Source organism: Heloderma suspectum, chromosome 7, assembly GCF_057233095.1.
Source record: "Heloderma suspectum isolate Gila_16-S chromosome 7, 16-S_ref, whole genome shotgun sequence".
NCBI lineage: Eukaryota > Metazoa > Chordata > Lepidosauria > Squamata > Helodermatidae > Heloderma > Heloderma suspectum.
The window spans coordinates 119,323,010-119,341,152 of NC_139464.1; the positions used below are offsets into that span (position 1 = coordinate 119,323,010).

The following is an 18,143-nucleotide window of genomic DNA, read 5'->3' on the forward strand; positions in this document are numbered from 1 at the left end:
GGATGCAATCTGTCCTGACAGCTCTGTGATATGTGAATGTCTCACGCAGTCTAGAATGACAGATACAGACACCCTTCATGAGAGAAACAGGCTGGCACCTGGATCCGATATAGATACATGTGGGTGTGATGGCACACATAATGCGTGTGCCAGAGTAGCTGAAGCCTGGCAACCAGGGCCACTCCACCCAATGTTGCAGCTGTACTCGCAATTCCTCCATCAAAGCCTCCTGCCTAATATCAGGCCTGGAGGGTTATGACAACATGGTTCATTTTGGGTGAATGATGTGCATTTAAGCCAGGGATAGGCAACATGGTGCCTGCAGGTACCAATGTCCCCCTGGACACTGCTCTTTGCGCCCACCAAGGTGCCCTATCCCTCCCACTTAAAACACACACACACATTTTCTTACTGGCAGCTGGGATTGCTGTGAAAGAGGTTTCTGTTAGTGCTGAAAACTGTGGGTTCAAAGGAGCTGCTCAGTGTGTTGGGGGTCAGGTAACACCTGTCTTGTATTCAGTCTTTGGGCAGGTTACTTGTCCTTTGCTGTGCCTCCCATGGCAGCCATTTTGTGGTGATGCTCAGGACAGTTTCTCAAATTGCCCAATATGCCAATGGCCCAAAAAGGTTGTCTACCCCTGATTTAAGGGGTAGGCATCGGTGAGTAATGCCCAGTGTCAGGGGTCCATAAATCTTTTCCTGGAGACTGCTTGCCCATGACAACATTGAACAAACCCCTCCATTTTCAGTGTATCACCGAGAACTCAGAAGGGGAGGGGGAATCTCATTTCACGCTGGGGCCAGGAGGAGGAAAGAGAGAAACGGCTCCCATGTTCTGACTCTAGGCCTTGAAGTCACTTGGAAGCAGAAAGATTCTCTCTCACTGCTCCCGAGTGTCTCCAAAGCTGGCAGAAAGATGTGAGGGGCAAGGCCAATCCCTCACTTTGTACCAGACATTGAGGCAAGTCAGAAGCAGTAAGAAAGACATTCCCTGCTTCTTACTGTCTCCAAAGGCCAGCACACAGGCTGACTTCTCCTCTCCTGTGAATTCTCTGTGAATGCCAGAGAAGTTGAGAGAGATTGGTAGTTAGTGACCACACATCATGGCTGGCTACCAAGGTCAGCAAAATGTGTGGCATTCTCCCTCTCCAGTGTGAGAGTTACTTGCTGTACAGTACCTTCTCCCTTAAGAGGCATTCCAGCTGAGTTAATGTCCTTGTCTGGCTATCTCCAATATTACTCCACCTAAAAGAATAGTTCAATAAAATAATCACAAACAATGTTGCAGACCAACATCCTACTATCAAACTGAGCAAGAGACTCAGAATTTGCAGCTGGAGATCAAGGAGGTGGTAGCAGCAGTAGTGAGCAATGGAGGCAGACCAGTGGGAAGGAGCAGGCCCGAAGGGCTTTGGCTACCATTGGATTTGGTGGTACATCTAGGGTCAAAACTAAGTGAGACACTGGGAGATTTGTGTGCCTCCTCCCTCCCACGTGTTCCTTTTTATTTTTTTAGTTTAAACAGCCACAGGGTAGAGGTGGGGAATTCCACCAGGCAGCCTGAACTGGGGAGCTTACCCCTTTCCACGCACATTTTCCTGATCTAAATCACCCCCACACCCTCAAAGCAGTTATTTGCCACACAGAAGAAGACTTATACCTGATGAGGGGGCAGGGATTTAAACACCTGTCCTTCAGCACCCCAATCCAATTTGGGGCCTTCTTCCCCCCATAGCTGCTTTGGACTAAGAGAGAAAGAGAAGGAGGGAGATCTAACCATACATGTCCCAGGGTCTCATTCAGTTTGACCTCGACCATTCAGGTTTGAAGGTGGGTTTGGAGAACTGAAATATTACCACAGGATGTTGTGATGGCCACCCATTTGGATAGCTTTAAAAGGGGGTTGGACAAATTCCTGGAGGAAAAGACTAACAATGACTACTAGTCTTGCTGGCTATGTGCTACTTCCAGAACCAGTACGCCTATGTACACCAGTTGCTGTTGCACTCATGCCCTGCTTGTGGGCTCCCAGTCGACAGCTGGTTGGCCACCGTGTGAACAGAACGCTGGACTAGATGGACCCTTGGTCTGATCCAGCATGGCTCTTCCTATGTTCTTATGCTCTGAGAACTCTTTTTGTCTGTCTCCAGCCCTCACAATGCACTGTTTCTAAATGCTGGCCAAGCATAACACTCTTTTATTTGTTTGCTTGTTTACTTATTCATATATACTGCCATCCATGTACATGGGGCTCTACAATCCAAGATGTGTGCTTAAAAAAAAGGTCACTGGTTTTAGCTCCGGTCAGAATGTAGTCCTGAACTCACCTGTGCAGGCCAGGTACAGGGGGAAAAACAGCAGCTATACCACCTTCCAGTGGCAGATCAGAGTATAACACAAAAACAACAGAACGTGCATCTGATTCTATTTTCCCCCACCTATCTGCAAGCTTTTTGGGGGTGGGGAACCAAAAAAGCACTGCAGGGAGCAGGTTGGAGTTATTTCCTACTTACAGGGAGGTTTGTTTGTTTATTTGTACATAGGATAGCACTCAACAATGTCATTCCCCACCTGAAATTTGTAGTAGTACAGTCCACATTTCTAACACCTCAGGCCTTCAACCATGACATGCTCTGGCATGTAGACCAGGCCATAGATGGTTTTAAAGCTGGATTCAACAAACTGATGAAAGACAGGGTTATTGATGGTTATTAGCCAGGACAACTTAAATGAAATCTCGATGCTCGAAAGCAGTATGTATCTTGATTACCAGCTGCTAGGAGCGAACAATGGGGAACAGGGGTCATCTTTACGTCCTGTGTGTGACACTTGTGATGGTGAAACTGCTAAAAATGGCAGCCCCGTGTTGAGTTCCCTCCTTCCACTGCATTGTGTCCAATTCTACTTACCACATGTCCTGATGGCATTATGATGTGCATTTCCCCTCCCCTGCTCCACATAACTGCCTGCTACTGGTGGAGATGGGGAAATGTACATCCTAATGGCTTTGGGAAAGTTGAACTTGAAGACATGGGGGATGGAGGTCTTCAGTGTTAGAGAAACTGAACACAAGCTTGCCGTTTTGCGTTTCAGTGGCAGCCATATGTTCTTGGTGAAGTGTAGTTCTAGCCTAAGTTCACCATTACTAGCTCTACCTATATCACAGCATTACAACTTAGCGCTATCTAAATAATACAAAAGCTCTTACTTTAAGCAGAGATCGTTGACTGGCCTAGCGAACCTCGACAAGAACTCAAGATAAGGAACAGCAACTTTGGTACTGCCTGGAATCTGTTTCAGTACAAAGAAAAGTTAACATGAATGGTATTCCAAGACATGCATTATATTTCATTATATTGCCGCTTCCCTGCTCTTTCATGCAAGTAATATTTAATTACATAGTTAATCTCCCATATTCAGATTTCTTTGTAGTCTTTTAATTCCTAACAAATTCCATATAAGCTTTCAACAAATAGCCAATGGCCCTTACATCAAAATATTTGTTATCCCATCATTCTCAAATATTATTCATAATACTTTGTAACACATACCCAAGGCAGCTTTACAATGGATTGCCTATTAACACATAACTTACTGCAGTATTATATTTAACACCGGGAAGTATCACTATGGCCAGAACACTTTACAAAAAAAGTTGAAATTTCATTAGGCCTCCAACCCAAAGCTAATTTATACATCCAGCAGAATTAGGTGGTAAAGCTTTTCCTGGACTGAAACACCTCCTGCTAGAGGTGGGGGGTTGTATGTTTCAATTCTCCTTCATGGAAAAAAAAACCCTCCATGTGCAGGGAAAAACAGCATACTAGGGAGGAAGTTAAAATGAACCTTTTGTTATACCTATAAGACTCAGTGTGGGGGGCGCGCGAGGGGAGCATTCAAATATGCAACACCTTATTTATTTATTTATTTATTTATTTATTTATTTATTTATTACATTTCTATCCCACCTTTCTTCCACTGTGGAACTCAAGGTGGCTACATGCGGTTCCCAGGTCATCTCCCTTCCAAGCAATGACCAGACCCAGGCCTGCTTAGCTTCAGCGAGGTGGCTGTCTCATGTGCCATGTCTTGGGGGCCTTCCCCATGCACCTGCAGCCTGAAGTGGTATAATCCAGGGAAACCCTCACCACAGGATCCTGTTACAATGTATAAACTAGCTCTCAAATCTCCAAGGAGTCCTCAGGGTGCCTCACCAAAGAGCTATCCTTGGACTCACCTAATGGGCCAGTTCGCAGGTCACAATAAGTCACGCTAACAACAAGCCATGGTGGATTGGCTAAGCACTTGCTAGAGCACAGTGCTGCAGACAGATGAGCAGGCGCTCGTTGGCTCGCCATGTTTTGTCTCCTTCTTTGTCCTCCTGCCCGCTCCCAGCACATATCCCAGGGGCCTTTGCAGCACAACCTGTCTATACTCCTGCTGTGATGAGATTCCCCCCCCTCCCTTCTTGCCTTGCAAAGCACCTGTGTTGACAGACTTGCATGCGCGCGCACACACACACATATATATGTGCACCGTATCTTTGGAGTCCATATGGCGGGGGGGGGGGGGCTTACCTTATGTTTTAGGACCAGGTGGTTGAAGGTTTTATTTTCTTTCTTTAACACTTAAAAAACGCCTCCTTGGCTGCTCCTTGCAGCTGGGGATGAGCATCGTTCCTTTCCCTAGCACAGCTATGTGTGATTGACTTGCCTCTGGGTAAGTGCACGTGGCCCAATTTGGACCATGGTGATCTGGGGGGGGGGGATTTAAGCTTTCCCCTTTCCTGTTTTCAGGATGGAGGCAAGGTGTCAGCATGAAAACAGGAAGGGGAAAAGCTTAAATCCCCCCTCCTGAATTGCCAGGGTCCCAAATTGTGGCCACGTGCGCTTACCCAGAGGTAAGTCAATCACATATACACGCATAGCTGTCCTAACAGCTCATGAAGGGATAACACCAGTTGCTGCCAGAGGAGGAGGGGCAGAGCGTACTGCAGGGAGTGGTTGGGCTTTTCGGCACTCTTGCCAAGCATCTGTGTAGCCCTTTCAAACAAGCCACGCAGAACCCACACTGCCAGGTTCACATCACAACAAGCCACCCTGAAAACAAGCCACCCTGAACAACCCAACAACAAACCATGGGTTCTCAGGATGGCTCTTGCATGGTTAACAACCCACACTTAAGCCATCATGCTGGGTTCGGACAACACAACAAGCCACTCTGAAACAAACAAGGGTGACAACAAACCGTGATTTGCCATGTTGGGTTCCAGGGCAATGTGTTCTAGAGGTAGAAATAAGTATTGCCCATGGCCTTTACATCTCATTTCTAACTGGCCAGCACAGGTGCATATTTGAAAGATACTGAACATTCAGCAAGAAAATCAGGGCAATTTGGAGCCATCTCTGTCCCTGCCTTTGAGCCAACCTCACTTCTGCCTTAGTTTTATTAGCTTGCACAAACCCTGCAAAGCTATACGCTTAGATTATGAACAGGCAATTGAATGGGTTGGACTGTCAAACAGAATTACATGCATGTGCCTGAAGATGGAGATTATAGGCAGATAGGTTCGGCACATAGGTAGGGCTCCCACACTTCACTAATTATTGAGGGGGATGGGACCATCAGCTCCCACTTCATTTCAAGGGCTCTAGAACACAGTTAGGTAACCTGGTGCCCTCCAGATATTTTGAACTACAACTCCCATAATCTCTGAACATTGGCCAGGCTGCCTGGGGTTTATGAGAGATGGAGTCCAAAACCTCTGGAGGGCACCATGTTGCCTCCTCCTGCTCCAATTGTTTGCAAACAGAACCAGCTCACCAAAATTATGCCTCTCTGAACAATGGATAGGATCCTGCTTCATCTGGTATCAACTGTACGGTTTTGACTGTGGCTACAATAATAAGTTGATTAACTGATTAATCAATTAAAACATTTTGATTTAAAAAGTGCCCCCAATTAATCAAGCAATTAAAAAAAAAACAAAAACCAAGAGCTTGGGAAAATGGCCATTGGTAGGTACCATCATCAAAGAGGCATCCCTTTTTCTCTCACACATGACAGAACGCCTCTTCTAAGATGTTGCCTGCCATGGTCTTCTCTTGTATGCATCATCTAAAAATAAATATGTTTTTCTTCTTCGGGCCTACTGTTTTATTCATATGCAAATTTATGCAGATTTATCCCACCAATTAATATATTAAAATTCATATGAAGAATTGACGAAGATTTCTTGTATGTCAGCCTTAGAGCTAAACTACATGTTATGCTAATAGCATAGCATGTAGCTGAGGCTTGTATTTTCTTCCTCTAGTATAAGCACACATGGGCATGATTCAGATCAGGACCACCACGCTCCTGGAGGGTAGGCTTAAACCTTCAGGGTGATTAAAAAAACTAATCTACTGACTCCAGCAGAGGAGTCTTTCTTTTTTTAACACGCCTCCTCCTACACGGGGGAGAGGATTTGGGGAGGGGGGGAAATGGGGAGAGGTTTAGCATACACCAGTGTAGTGTAGTGGTGAGAGTGTTGGACTGGGAGTCAGGAGATCCAGGTTCTAGTCCCCACTTGGCCATGGAAGCTCACTGGGTGACTTTGGGCCAGTCACAGACTCTTGGCCCAACCCAACTTACAGGGTTGTTGTTGTGAGGACAAAAAGGAGAGGAGGAGAATGATGTAAGCTGCCTTGGGTTCCTTGCAAGAGGAAAAAAGGTGGGATATAAATGCAATAAATAAATAAAATAAATAAATACACACCCCAAGCACAGTGTCGCAATTTGAATCAGGGCTGCAGAAACTTAAAGCAGAGGGGAGGAAAAGTCAAGTCTCTGCTACACACTACACAATTAGCGTAACATGTAGCTTGGCTCCTAGTTTTAACCGCCTTCAATAACAGAAAAAGCTTTCACAACTCATGAGGGTACATACCTTTGCCAGCACAGAATCAAATTGTTCTTGCGTCAGGGGTAAAAGGAATGTTTCAATCACTCTTCTAAATTCGCCTTTTGTGATTTTCAGGGTCTGATCAATGTCAATGGTCTGAAATGCTTTTTTAAGTTCATCTTCTTTTGCAATCGCCTTCTGAAGCAAAATCTGCTCGATATCCACTGAGGACAGTGTGGGGTCAGGGACAGAACTGACAGATGCAGCTATAAAATATATTATATCATTATACTGCCTTCTTAAGCCTGGTACAGATACCATTTTATTAAGAGAATCGAGCACAAACCATGTCAGCTTCTACAATATCCCTTCCCAAGTTTAAGTTCCCTTCCCAATATCCCTTCCCGAGTTTAAGTTTCAGTTCCCTAACTCTGAACTGTACAGCATCCACTCAGGAAGATGCAAGGTCCCTTCCCATCAGGCATCAATGACCAGAAAGTATTTTCGTTTTATTCTTATTCATTTGGACATTTATAACACTCCTTCCTATGATGAAATCAGACTCAAGCTGGCTTCAAGCCTGACGCTTTCATTCCTCTTTTCCTTCCACTCTGGAGACTGCTTGCACATCTCCCTGCCAGAGAGAGATGCACAAAAGAGTTTTAGATGAGCCAGAAATATGTAAGGAATGGGAAGCTCAAGTTGATTGTACTTTCAACACTTACACCCCCCGGCTAATTTTCACACCTGAAACAGCGCTCGGAATAAATAAAACACTCCTTATAATCTAAAGCAGCCTTCCCCAACATGGCACCCTCCATGGCCCGCTGGAGGAAGCTGGGAGTTGTAGTCCAACACCTCTGGATGACACCAGGTTGGGGAAGGCTGATCTAAAGTGTTTTGCTCTGTTGCTTTGAAGGCCATAATGTGAACTTTAATGCACAGGCTTACTTGAAACTGATTTGCCAGAACTTTGGACACTGCTGCGTGTTGATGATCTGCTTGATGGTGTAGATGGCTGTCTTGGATTAAACACAATTCCATGGGACTGAGGGCGTAAACTACTGTAATCAGATGCACTAACCACTCTGGACATGATTCCTATGGGAAGAAAAGGAGTAACACCACCTATGAGGACATGGAAACAAATTGAAGCAAAACCAATCCCACTGCACAAGGACCTCAAGCAACTGCTTGAAGGCTGAGATTATTTTCTGAGTAGATGCCAATAAAGGCAACAGGTTCCCAAGCACAGCATGTTGGGGTACAACTCTTCACATTCACGGCTGTGCTTCTGGGATGGTAAAGTGTCTTAGGCAATTCTGCCCAATTGGCTTGGCTCCTAAACTCAAACTACAAATTATGTGAAGCTCTGTTTATTTTTAAATCCCAAAGCAGCCTCTGAGAAAGGCGAAGAAAGATGATGAGGGAAAGGCTACTTGGCTCTTTCCCCTGCCATTTTTCAGCTTAAAACCACCCTCCCCAAACTGCTTTTTTATATATTGGGAGGAAGATACAAGAAAATCATAGGAGAACCATTTTTCACCCTCTGTGGGTGAAAAAGCAGCTTGGAGGGGGTGATTTTGAGCTGAACAACAACAGGAGACAAAAGGGTTCAGCAGCCTCTCCCCTTTCTCCACTTTGTCTTGCTGTCTGCCTAGGCTGCTGTATGTTTGAAAAAAGAGAAACATGGACGAAAAAATGATGAAACTCTATGGGGAGTACCCAATGCCGTCAGAGCACAAGCGCTAATGATGCTGCACTAGTGTAAACCAAGATTAGCGCAACGTCTTTAGCGCTTAGTAGACAAAGGGAAAAAGCAATGATTTGTCATTGAATTTCAGCAGCATGGTTAGGGTTATGTTATGCCATGAAAGCATTGGATACTACCCCATGTGATGTGTACTTGAAGCATAAGATGACAGAGAGAAGCATTCAACTAAGAAGGGGGAGAATAATGTAAGATGACCCACTATGTTTCATCCTTCACTTGGCAACGGTGGTGGCATCAACTGAATGGAATGCACTTTGTTGGGAGTTCGGCTTGCCTCCTTCCTTCCTTCCTTCCTTGCTGTTATTCCACCAGCTGGTGAAAACTCTCAATTGCTTGTTTTTAAAGACATTTCCCTCAGGTTGATGATGGGTGTGCTGTTTAATGCTTTTAGCCGGATGCAGTTTAACACAGTGTGAAGGTAGGCCTTGTAAGTAGTTTGGTTCAGGCAAGGTGCCTGATGGGCTTGAGAGTGTGTGTGTGTCTGACCATGAGAAGGTAATTGTAGCTTGCTCATAAGCAAGAAATTCCTATCCACCAAAGTAACTCATCCCCTAAAGATAAGAAGGCTGGTGTGCTGATAAGACTGTTGCTGAGTACTAATTGGGTTCTGCGCATGCGTAGTGTATTTTCTTTGTTCTCCAACTTTCAGTCTGAATAAATGCATCCTGATTCTCATATTTGGGAGAGACACAGTTTCATCTGTCTCTCCCACAGCCGTGATGTGCTTTAATACATTTCTGACTGTTCAAACTAACCTGCCTTGGATATTTCCTTAACAGTAGCCAGTGCTTAAATTATGGGGGAGGGGGGAGCCTAGACTTCTTACCTTCTGTAGTGACCCCCTTAGTTACAGTTTTTAGAAAGCTACAGGAGTTGGGGGCATGATTTGGCTAAATCCGGTGAAGGTCTACCTTTTCGCCCATAATTCAACCAGTGATTAGCTGGCCTTTTGCTATATCTATCTATCTGACTATTTCTGGAGTTTAATCCTTTATGGATATTTGTACTGCTGTTTTAGGGTTGTTTTATTGCTTTTCGGTGCACTCCTATACATGTCAACTCAAATGTAAGACTCACCGAGTCCAGTGGGGCTTGCTCCCTGGTATGTCACTATAAGATTTCAGCATATTTATCACATACTACCTGGAGTGCTGTTTGGCACAGAATTCGGCTTATACATGGTTGAAATAAGCAAACAAACAGTGAGATAGGTGACGATCAGAGGTATACTACAGTTTCTGTTACGGTACCACAAGGCTAATCCAGGGCCTTGACAACAAACAATGAAATAGAAATGGAATGTTTTGAAAGAAACAAACTGATTTGAGTTACGTACAAGGAAATAAATATAACAATATTCCATAGCTGAACAGCACTTTTTCAAGGGCTTCAGTGGTTTCACATACATCTCACCAATCCTTACAACACCCCACAAAGTGGGCAGTGGCTTGGCAGTACTGTCAGCTAATGGAGGGCATCCGCTGGTGCCAGGAAAACTTTAAAATACATTTTAACGTACATTTCAGTAAAACTATAACACTAATGATTCTTATTCCTTTGGCTCTTGAGTATGGAACTGAATGCAATTTTGGGACTGAAACTAAAACGTGAGAGTTAGGAGAAATCCCTATTATCCCTCTATTATAGATGAGGGAAGCAAATGCTGACTAAGCCCATGGCAGGCCTGAGATCTGAACCAGGAATTTTGTGGTTCATGGTTCAAGCTCTTATGCCCTGCAGCACACTACTTTTCATGCCTCTCGTGTTGTCCTTTAAAAACAAACAAAATATTTTTTTCTTCATATCATATAGAATTTAAGGGAGAATCTCATCACTGAACATAGTTACTTATTCTTTGTTTAAGTCTCACCCTCCATTAAACAAAAATTCATAAATTAATTTGTTTCCCACTGAAGTTTACATGGGGCTAATAAAGACAGAAATAATATTCAATAATTCTCCTGCTAAAAAAAATCTACATCTGTGGTTTAATTATGGAAACTTGGCGCTAACAACCTCCCTCTATATTCTTTATTTTCTGTGAATAGATACCTGATGAAAGCCTGAATTTAAAAAAAAAAACAAACCCACCACCACCTTGTATATACACATTAAATTCCAGCTTACCCTCTCTGTGACTGGCCCAAAGATACTGTGCTTGCTTTATCAAACATTCATTTAGTAACCTCCTCCAAAAAAGACACCCAGGGGGACTAACCTCCCCCTTCCGTTTAGAAGTTACAAAATAGGTATTAAACGATATCTTTGGCGGAACAGACCTTGCAGGGTGAGGTGTGTGCCACTGTGTTCTTTTCATTTCAGCAACAAATGTGCAGAGGTTACCCCCCAAAAGGCTTAACTTTGTTCCCTCTCATTGTTTTCTGCTTTATGTGCATGATGAGCCAGCCTTGTAAAAAGCCCTCTTAGCTGATCACCTATGGAGAGTACAATTTACCATCAGGTGACCACATGAACCGCTGTTGCTCAAAAAAACAAGCTAGATGTTTTAAATAAGTACTTCTTTTCTTTTGGACCATGTCAGGATTGATTCTGAGTGCAGGGAGATAGTTAGCAGCTCAGATTCAGAAGAGGAACAGCCAGAACCGGGGGATGCATTTTCCCAAGTCAGTTCAGATGTGGGTAGGCGTGCTTCTCAGGTTACTACCAGATGGCCAGGCCTGAATCCCCCCCCCATGCCCCCCTCTGTGAGAAGCCGGGACGAGGAGGAGGAGAGTGGGGGCTGTGACCTAGGAGATGCTAGACTACGGTGCAGAGCTAAGAGGGAAACGTCAGGGGCGGAGCTCAGACGGTCCACCCGGTTAGCGATGCGTGAAAGGCGAAGTAGGGAAGCATCACCGGAAGGGCTGGACATCCCTCCCTAAGTTAGTCTAGCCAGCAGGCCTCACTTCAAACTGCAGGCAACGTCAATGTTCCTATTTGAATCCCCTGGAGGCGTTCCTTTGTAGCCTGAGAGTCTTTGAGGATTTGCATCTGTAATGAACCTGTTAATAATGAATTAAAGGCCTGCTGAGACTGAAGCCTCTCTGTTTGGGTGTGAGAGTGCATCAGGAAAGAGGAGGCCCAAGGGGAACATGACAGACCACATGTATATGTGGAGAGGCTGCATGTGGATGGGCAAGCTTGTAAAAAAAAACCTGTACAAGTTAAGAACATCTGTGGCCTTATTTGCAAGGCCACAGTAACCCGAATACTGGGTAATCTGATAGATAAGTGGCTGTGGTGTCACACTGCCCCATTGCAGTGAGCTTAAGGTACACTTAAATTTGGGCCAGGGCTCAGATCTGGAATATATGAATAACAAAGAGAGTGCCCCTCAGCTGATGGATGAAGCTGATTCTCTAGATCTATTTCAATCTGTCTGGTTTGGGGACAGAGACTGCCTTGGCATCTTGTGGGACGATCTTTGCTGAGAGAGAGGCTCTCTTTTGGCAAAGGTTCTCCTGGATCTCTCAGAGGCTTTTGATACCATCAACCATAGTATCCTTCTGGTTCAGCTGTCTGGGTTGGGAGCTGCGGCCACTGTTTTACAGTGGTTCCGTTCCCACTTGGAAGGGTATTTCCAGAAGGTGGTGCTGGGAGATCAACGCTCTGCTCCATGGTAATTACATCACAGAGTTCCACAGAGCTCAATTTTATTCCCCATGCTATTCAACATGTACATGAAACCACTGGAGTAAGCTATCAGGGGATGTGGGCTGAGGTGTCATCAATATGCTGTTGACACCCAGCTCCACCTCTCCTTGTCAACGAACACAGGTAAGGTAGTGGACATCCTGAATCGGCACCTGAGCAGAGTAATGGACTTGATGAGGGCCAATAAACTGAGGCTTAATCCAGACAATTATAGAACCAAAGAGGCACCATCTTAAAGTATTGGCAGCCATCTGAGGCAGCCTCCTACAGTGGAAAGTCCCAGAGGAAGATAGACTTATCAACTGCCTTGTTGACACCAACAGTAACAGTCTGTTTCACATTAGGTACAGCCGGAGGAGCCCCCACACCCCCAGTAGCCGCCACTCCTGCAGCTGGTTAGAACCAGTTCCAGCTAGATCGCTTCCTGCCCAGCTTGCAAGGACAGGTCAGCCATAGAGACAGGTCAACTATGCATGCTTAATGAAGTTCATGAATATTATGTGGCCTACCTCGCATAGCTAACGAGGTCATTATACTGAATGTATATAAGCTGTACCAAAAACATCTAGGGTGTGGTTCTCCTTTGTGTCTCCTGCCAAATAAAACTGCATTGGACTGAATCTCAGAGTTCTGTGTGTCTCTAAGGGGATATTGGCATCCTTCTCCTAGAGGGAACGAACTTAAGCATAATTTGTGCAACAACAAGATGGAGGTACTGCTACCAGGTTGAACAGTGTCCAACCTGTTCTGGAGGGGGTTGCACTCCCCCTGAAAGATCAGGTGTGCTGCTTAGGGATGGTCCTGAATCTATCATTGTCACTTGAGGCCCAGGTGGCCTCGGTGACCAGGAGTATCTTTTATTAGCTTCGGTTAATATAGCTGTGCCCCTATCTGGACAGAGATAGTATGGCAATGGTTATCCATGCTCTGGTAACCTCCCAGTTGGATTACTGCAAAGCATTGTGCATGGGGCTACCTCTGCAGATGGCTTGGAAAGTCCAGTTAGTTCAAAACAGAACTGCTAGGCTGCTAACTGGGACTAGTCAAAATGATCATGTGATGCCAACGCTTCATCAGCTGCAGTGGCTTCCAGTCCATTTCCGAGCCCAATTCAAAGTGTTAAAGCCCCAAATGGCTTGGGACAAAGAATCGAAATGAACATCCCCTCCAATATGTACCTGCTCAGACCCTTCGGTCATCTTTGGTGCACCTTCTCCAAGCACCCCTATCGAAGGAAGTTAGGCAGGTGGCTAGAAGAGAGAGGGCCATGGAGGATCATCTAGCGCTTACATTATTCTTTTCGGCACCCAGTGAAGACTTTTCCTTTCCCCAGGCATTTTAGAGACTTCGCTTCTAGATTTTTTTTATGGCTGTTAATTTTTTTAAAATATTTATCTATCCCTGTGCTGTTTGCTGTTTTGTACTTTCAACTATTTGTACTATATTTTATTCTGTTTGTAATCTACACAGAGAACGCTTGTTATTGGGCAGATTAAAAATACAATCAGTCAATCAATATTGAACATACGGAAAGTGTATTTATCCACCAAAGGGTAAGGACAACCAGCTTTCATATAGTTGAGAAGAGCAGAAAAAGATTTCAGGTCAGAGGAACAATTTCTATACACTTTGAGCTCTAACACCTTTTCTTTTAGACATTAAGCCTAATATTGGATATTTTGGATTTTAATTATATATTTCATAGGTGTGTTTTCTTTTAAGTTGCTTTGGGGGCCTTTTCAGAGCTGAAAATATATTAAATATATTTTATATTTATAAATAAATATAATATCAGAGTGGAACAAAGTACAAAAGCAAAGAGCTTAGCGTTCTATGCATTTGCGGTGTAATGCTATGTAGGTAAACTCACAAGAAAGCCTCACTGAGTTAAATGGAGTTTACTCCTAGGCAAGTGTGTATAAGATTGTAGCATTAGGCTGCAATCCTATGAACATTTACTGGGGAATCAGTCCACTTGTAAACCTGAGTATCCAACTGAAAAAAAAAGCTTACTCTTTATCTTCTTAGCTGCAGTTTTGTGTGCAAAAATAAGCAAATGAAGATTTCCACAATATGAAGATAAACAGCCTGACACTATGCATGTTTACTCGCATGTAAGCCCCACTGGGACTATTTCTAGTATGGCTGAAATCCTAAACACATTGAAAGCCAGAGAATTCCAGAAAAACGTCTATTTCTGCTTCATTGACTATGCTAAAGCCTTTGATTGTGTGGATCACAACAACCTCTGGCAAATTCAAGAGATGGGAGTACCAGACCACCTTACCTGTCTCCTGAGAAACCTGTACGACGGTCAAGAAGCAAGAGTAAGAACCGGACATGGAACAACCGATTGGTTCAAAATTGGGAAAGGAGTACGACAAGGCTGCATATTGTCGCCCTGCTTATTTAACTTATATGCAGAGTACATCATGAGAAATGCCGGGTTAGAATTAAGATTGCCGGGAGAATTATCAACAACCTCAGATACACAGATGATACCACCCTAATGGCAGAAAGCAAAGAGGATCTAAAGAGCCTCTTGTTGAGGGTGAAAGAGGAGAGTGCAAAAGCTGGTTTGAAACTCAACATTAAAAAAAACTAAGATCATGGCATCTGGCCCCATCACTTCCTGGCATATAGAAGGGGAAGAAATGGAAGCAGTGACCGATGTTATTTTCTTGGGCTCCAAGATCACTGCAGACGGTGACTGTAGCCATGCAATTAAAAGACACTTGCTCCTTGGGAGGAAAGCTATGGCAAACCTAGACAGCATAGTAAGAAGCAGAGACATCACCTTGCCGACAAAGGTCCATCTAATCAAAGCTATGGTTTTCCCAGTAGTAATGTATGGCTGTGAGAGCTGGACTATAAGGAAGGCAATTGATGCTTTCGAACTGTGGTGCTGGAGAAGACTCTTATGAGTCCCCTGGACTGCAAGGAGGTCAAATCAGTCCATCCTAAGGGAAATCAACCCTGACTGCTCATTGGAAGGACAGATACTGAAGCTGAAGCTCAAATATTTTGGCCACCTAATGCGAAGAGAAAACTCCCTGGAAAAGACCCTGATGCTGGGAAAGATTGAAGGCAAAAGGAGAAGGGGACGGCAGAGGATGAGATGGCTAGATAGCATCACTGATGCAATGAATATGGACTTGAGCACGCTCCTGGAGAGAGCAGAGGACAGGAAGGCCTATGGTCCATGGGGTCACGAAGAGTCGGACACGACTTAACGACTGAACAACAGCAAAATCCCATTGAACTCAGTGAGATTTAGGGCCATAACAGACAGGATGTGGGAAATCTGTGACAGCCTTCACTGAGGTCCCCCCTACCCCCGCTCCGCACACTTAAAAGCAGCTGCTGTGGGGCCAATTCTGATCCCCCATGCTATTTTCCTAATCTAAATTGCCTCATCCCTGAAGCTGATATGAGCCCACCCCACAGTGTAACAAACAAAAAAACAAGCAAACAAAAAACAGGTACGATACAGGGAGAGGTTCAGGAGAGCAGTTTACCTGGAAAATAGGCCAGATCTCCCACATCACATGTTTCAACCTTTACTTCCAAACATGCTCAGTGTCAGACTGTACATGCGTTCAGGGTTTCAGGCACACTTATTTGCGAGTGAGTCCCACCAAATATAGTGGGCTACTTCTGAGTAAACATAAATAGGGCTAGTCTATTACTAGTAAAAACACCTAGAGCCAATGTGATATTGTAGAATCAACATTGGGGCTTGGGCTGGGAAGACTCAGCTTCAAATCCTGATTTTGCCACGAAGATCACCGAGTGACCCTGGGCCAGTCATAAACTCTCAGACTAGCCTACATTACATGGTTGCTGTGAGGATACATACAATGCAGAGACACCCATGTATGCTGCTTTAAGCTCCTTGGAAGAAGGGCATGGCTGCTCAAGAGAAAAAGTTACAGAGATTGCTCCTGCAGCTACACTTTGCTACCAAAAAAAAAATCCCTGGCACCAATTCTTCCAACACACCCCTGCCTTCCCCCAAAGCTGTTTCACAGGGGTTCCTCACACAGAGCTTTTATCCTGCTATTGAGATGGCTCTGTCACTGAAGTTTGCAGGCTCTTTCGACAGACACCGTTACCCTCCAGGGTGTCTCCCGCCATTTCCCCCAGCCTGTCCCGCGTTTTCCCGAAACGCAAAAAATGTAGTATTTTTCCCAGCCCAGGGCATAGGAGCACCACAACCGCCCCCTGAAATTTTCCCATAGCAGAAGAAACCGCTCTGCCTGCCTGCTGTGGGCGTTTGTTTTCGGTTGCTGGGGGCATGATCAGGATGAGGAAGGCAGTGAGGATGGGAGCGGAGTGGCAGGGAAGGAGACCAGAACAGGCAGGAGGGCAAGAATCACCTGCAGATTGTGTCTCCTGCCTCTGCGTTTCTGAGTTGGAGGGAGAAGAGGGTAGAAGGGAGACACATATGACTCCCCCGCTCTCCACCAAGCTCAAAGGAACGTCCTCTGCTGTTTCAGAGCACCCTATTAAGTTCAGTGGGGCTTACTCCCAAGTAAGTGCACAGAGGGCTGCAGACTTGCAGGGCGCTCTCCCCTCTGCCCAGAAGTGAGTCCCCTGAGCTCCATGCGGCGCACTCCCACGCAGGCGTGCCCCGGACTGCAGGCTTGCAGGGCGCCCTCCCGTCCGCCCAGAAGTCAGAGGTTTGCTGGGGCTGCGAGAACACAGCACGGCGGGAGCTGCGCCGGGAAAGCAAGACTTTGCGCACGTGCGGGGCGGCGCTCCCTCCGCTCGAGCCCGGGGCGCCGCGTGGAGCAGCGCCCGAGCTCCCGCAGAGAGACGGGCGGCGGGGCGCTCCGGGCGGGCGTGGGGTTGCGCCACGCGTCATGGCGCATTTCGAAGTCCCCGCGGCGCGCTCGGGGCCGCGGCGCCTCGCCGGGCGCAGGGGCCCCTCCGGCGGCCTCTCCCGGCCCGCGCGCCGCGTTACCTGGTGAGTTCTGAGCAGCCCCGCGGCTGGGGCGGGCGCGGGTCCTGGCCCCGCTTTCCGGCGGCGCGCCCTGGAGAGGAGGGAGGCCGCCCGCCCACCGGCCCGGCCCGGCCCGGCCCGCTCGCCTGCCTGCCTCTGGAGAGGCTCCCCGCAAGGCGACGCGGTAGCCCCGGCAACGGATCCCAGCTTCTGGTTCGCCGGGCCGCGCTGCGGCTGCCTAGCGACTGCGAGACAGGCGACAACCGGGCCGCGTGGCGCGCGCCCCCGGGCACGTCCGGGGCAGAGGCGCTCTCCGTTGCGCGCGCTCTGGCGCCCGGCGGCCCTACGCGGGCTCGCCTGGGGAGCGAAGGGGAATCCGCCGGCCTCTCCCGCGCAGGAGGCATTCCAGACCAGGCCGGGCCGCCGCCTGTCGGGGATGCTCTCGCCTGGACTCCTGCCTTGAGCAGGGGCTGGACTCGAGGGTCTCGTCGGCCCCTTCCAGCCCCACTGCCCTGTGATTCTGTCAGGCTGGACAGCCGCCTGTCAGGGATGCTCTGGCTTGGGATCCTGCCTTGAGCAGGGGGCTGGATTCAAGGGTCTTGTAGGCCCCTTCCAACCCTACTATTATTCTACCCCTAATTAAACAGGGGGGCCGCGGTGGCTTAGTGGTTAAGCCGCAGTTGGCAGGGCAGCAGTTCGAGACCCAAGTGCTGCTTGACGGAGTGAGCTCCCGTCTTCAGTCCCAGCTCCTGCCAGCCTAGCAGTTCGAAAGCAAGAAATTGCAAGTAGATAAATAGGTACCGCCTCGGCGGGAAAGGTAACAGCGTTCCGTGCACCTCGGTGTTCAGTCATGCCGGCCACATGACCACGGAAGCGTCTTCGGA

At 46.6% G+C, this 18,143-nt stretch overlaps 1 protein-coding gene across 1 annotated transcript in view; it reads right to left on the reverse strand.

The window, feature by feature from the left end:
- Positions 1-17,567, reverse strand: part of EFCAB6 (EF-hand calcium binding domain 6) — a 167,896-nt gene extending 150,329 nt beyond the window's left edge. Inside the window, exons 1-5 of the mRNA XM_084811856.1 lie at positions 17,281-17,567; positions 7,838-7,987; positions 6,932-7,152; positions 3,209-3,291; positions 1,179-1,245 (exon numbers count right to left, since the gene is read on the reverse strand). Coding sequence (XP_084667982.1) covers positions 1,179-1,245; positions 3,209-3,291; positions 6,932-7,152; positions 7,838-7,982 — 516 coding nt within the window. The 5' untranslated portion in view covers positions 7,983-7,987; positions 17,281-17,567. The remainder of the gene's footprint in view (positions 1-1,178; positions 1,246-3,208; positions 3,292-6,931; positions 7,153-7,837; positions 7,988-17,280) is intronic.
- Between the last annotated feature and the right edge of the window lie 576 nt (positions 17,568-18,143).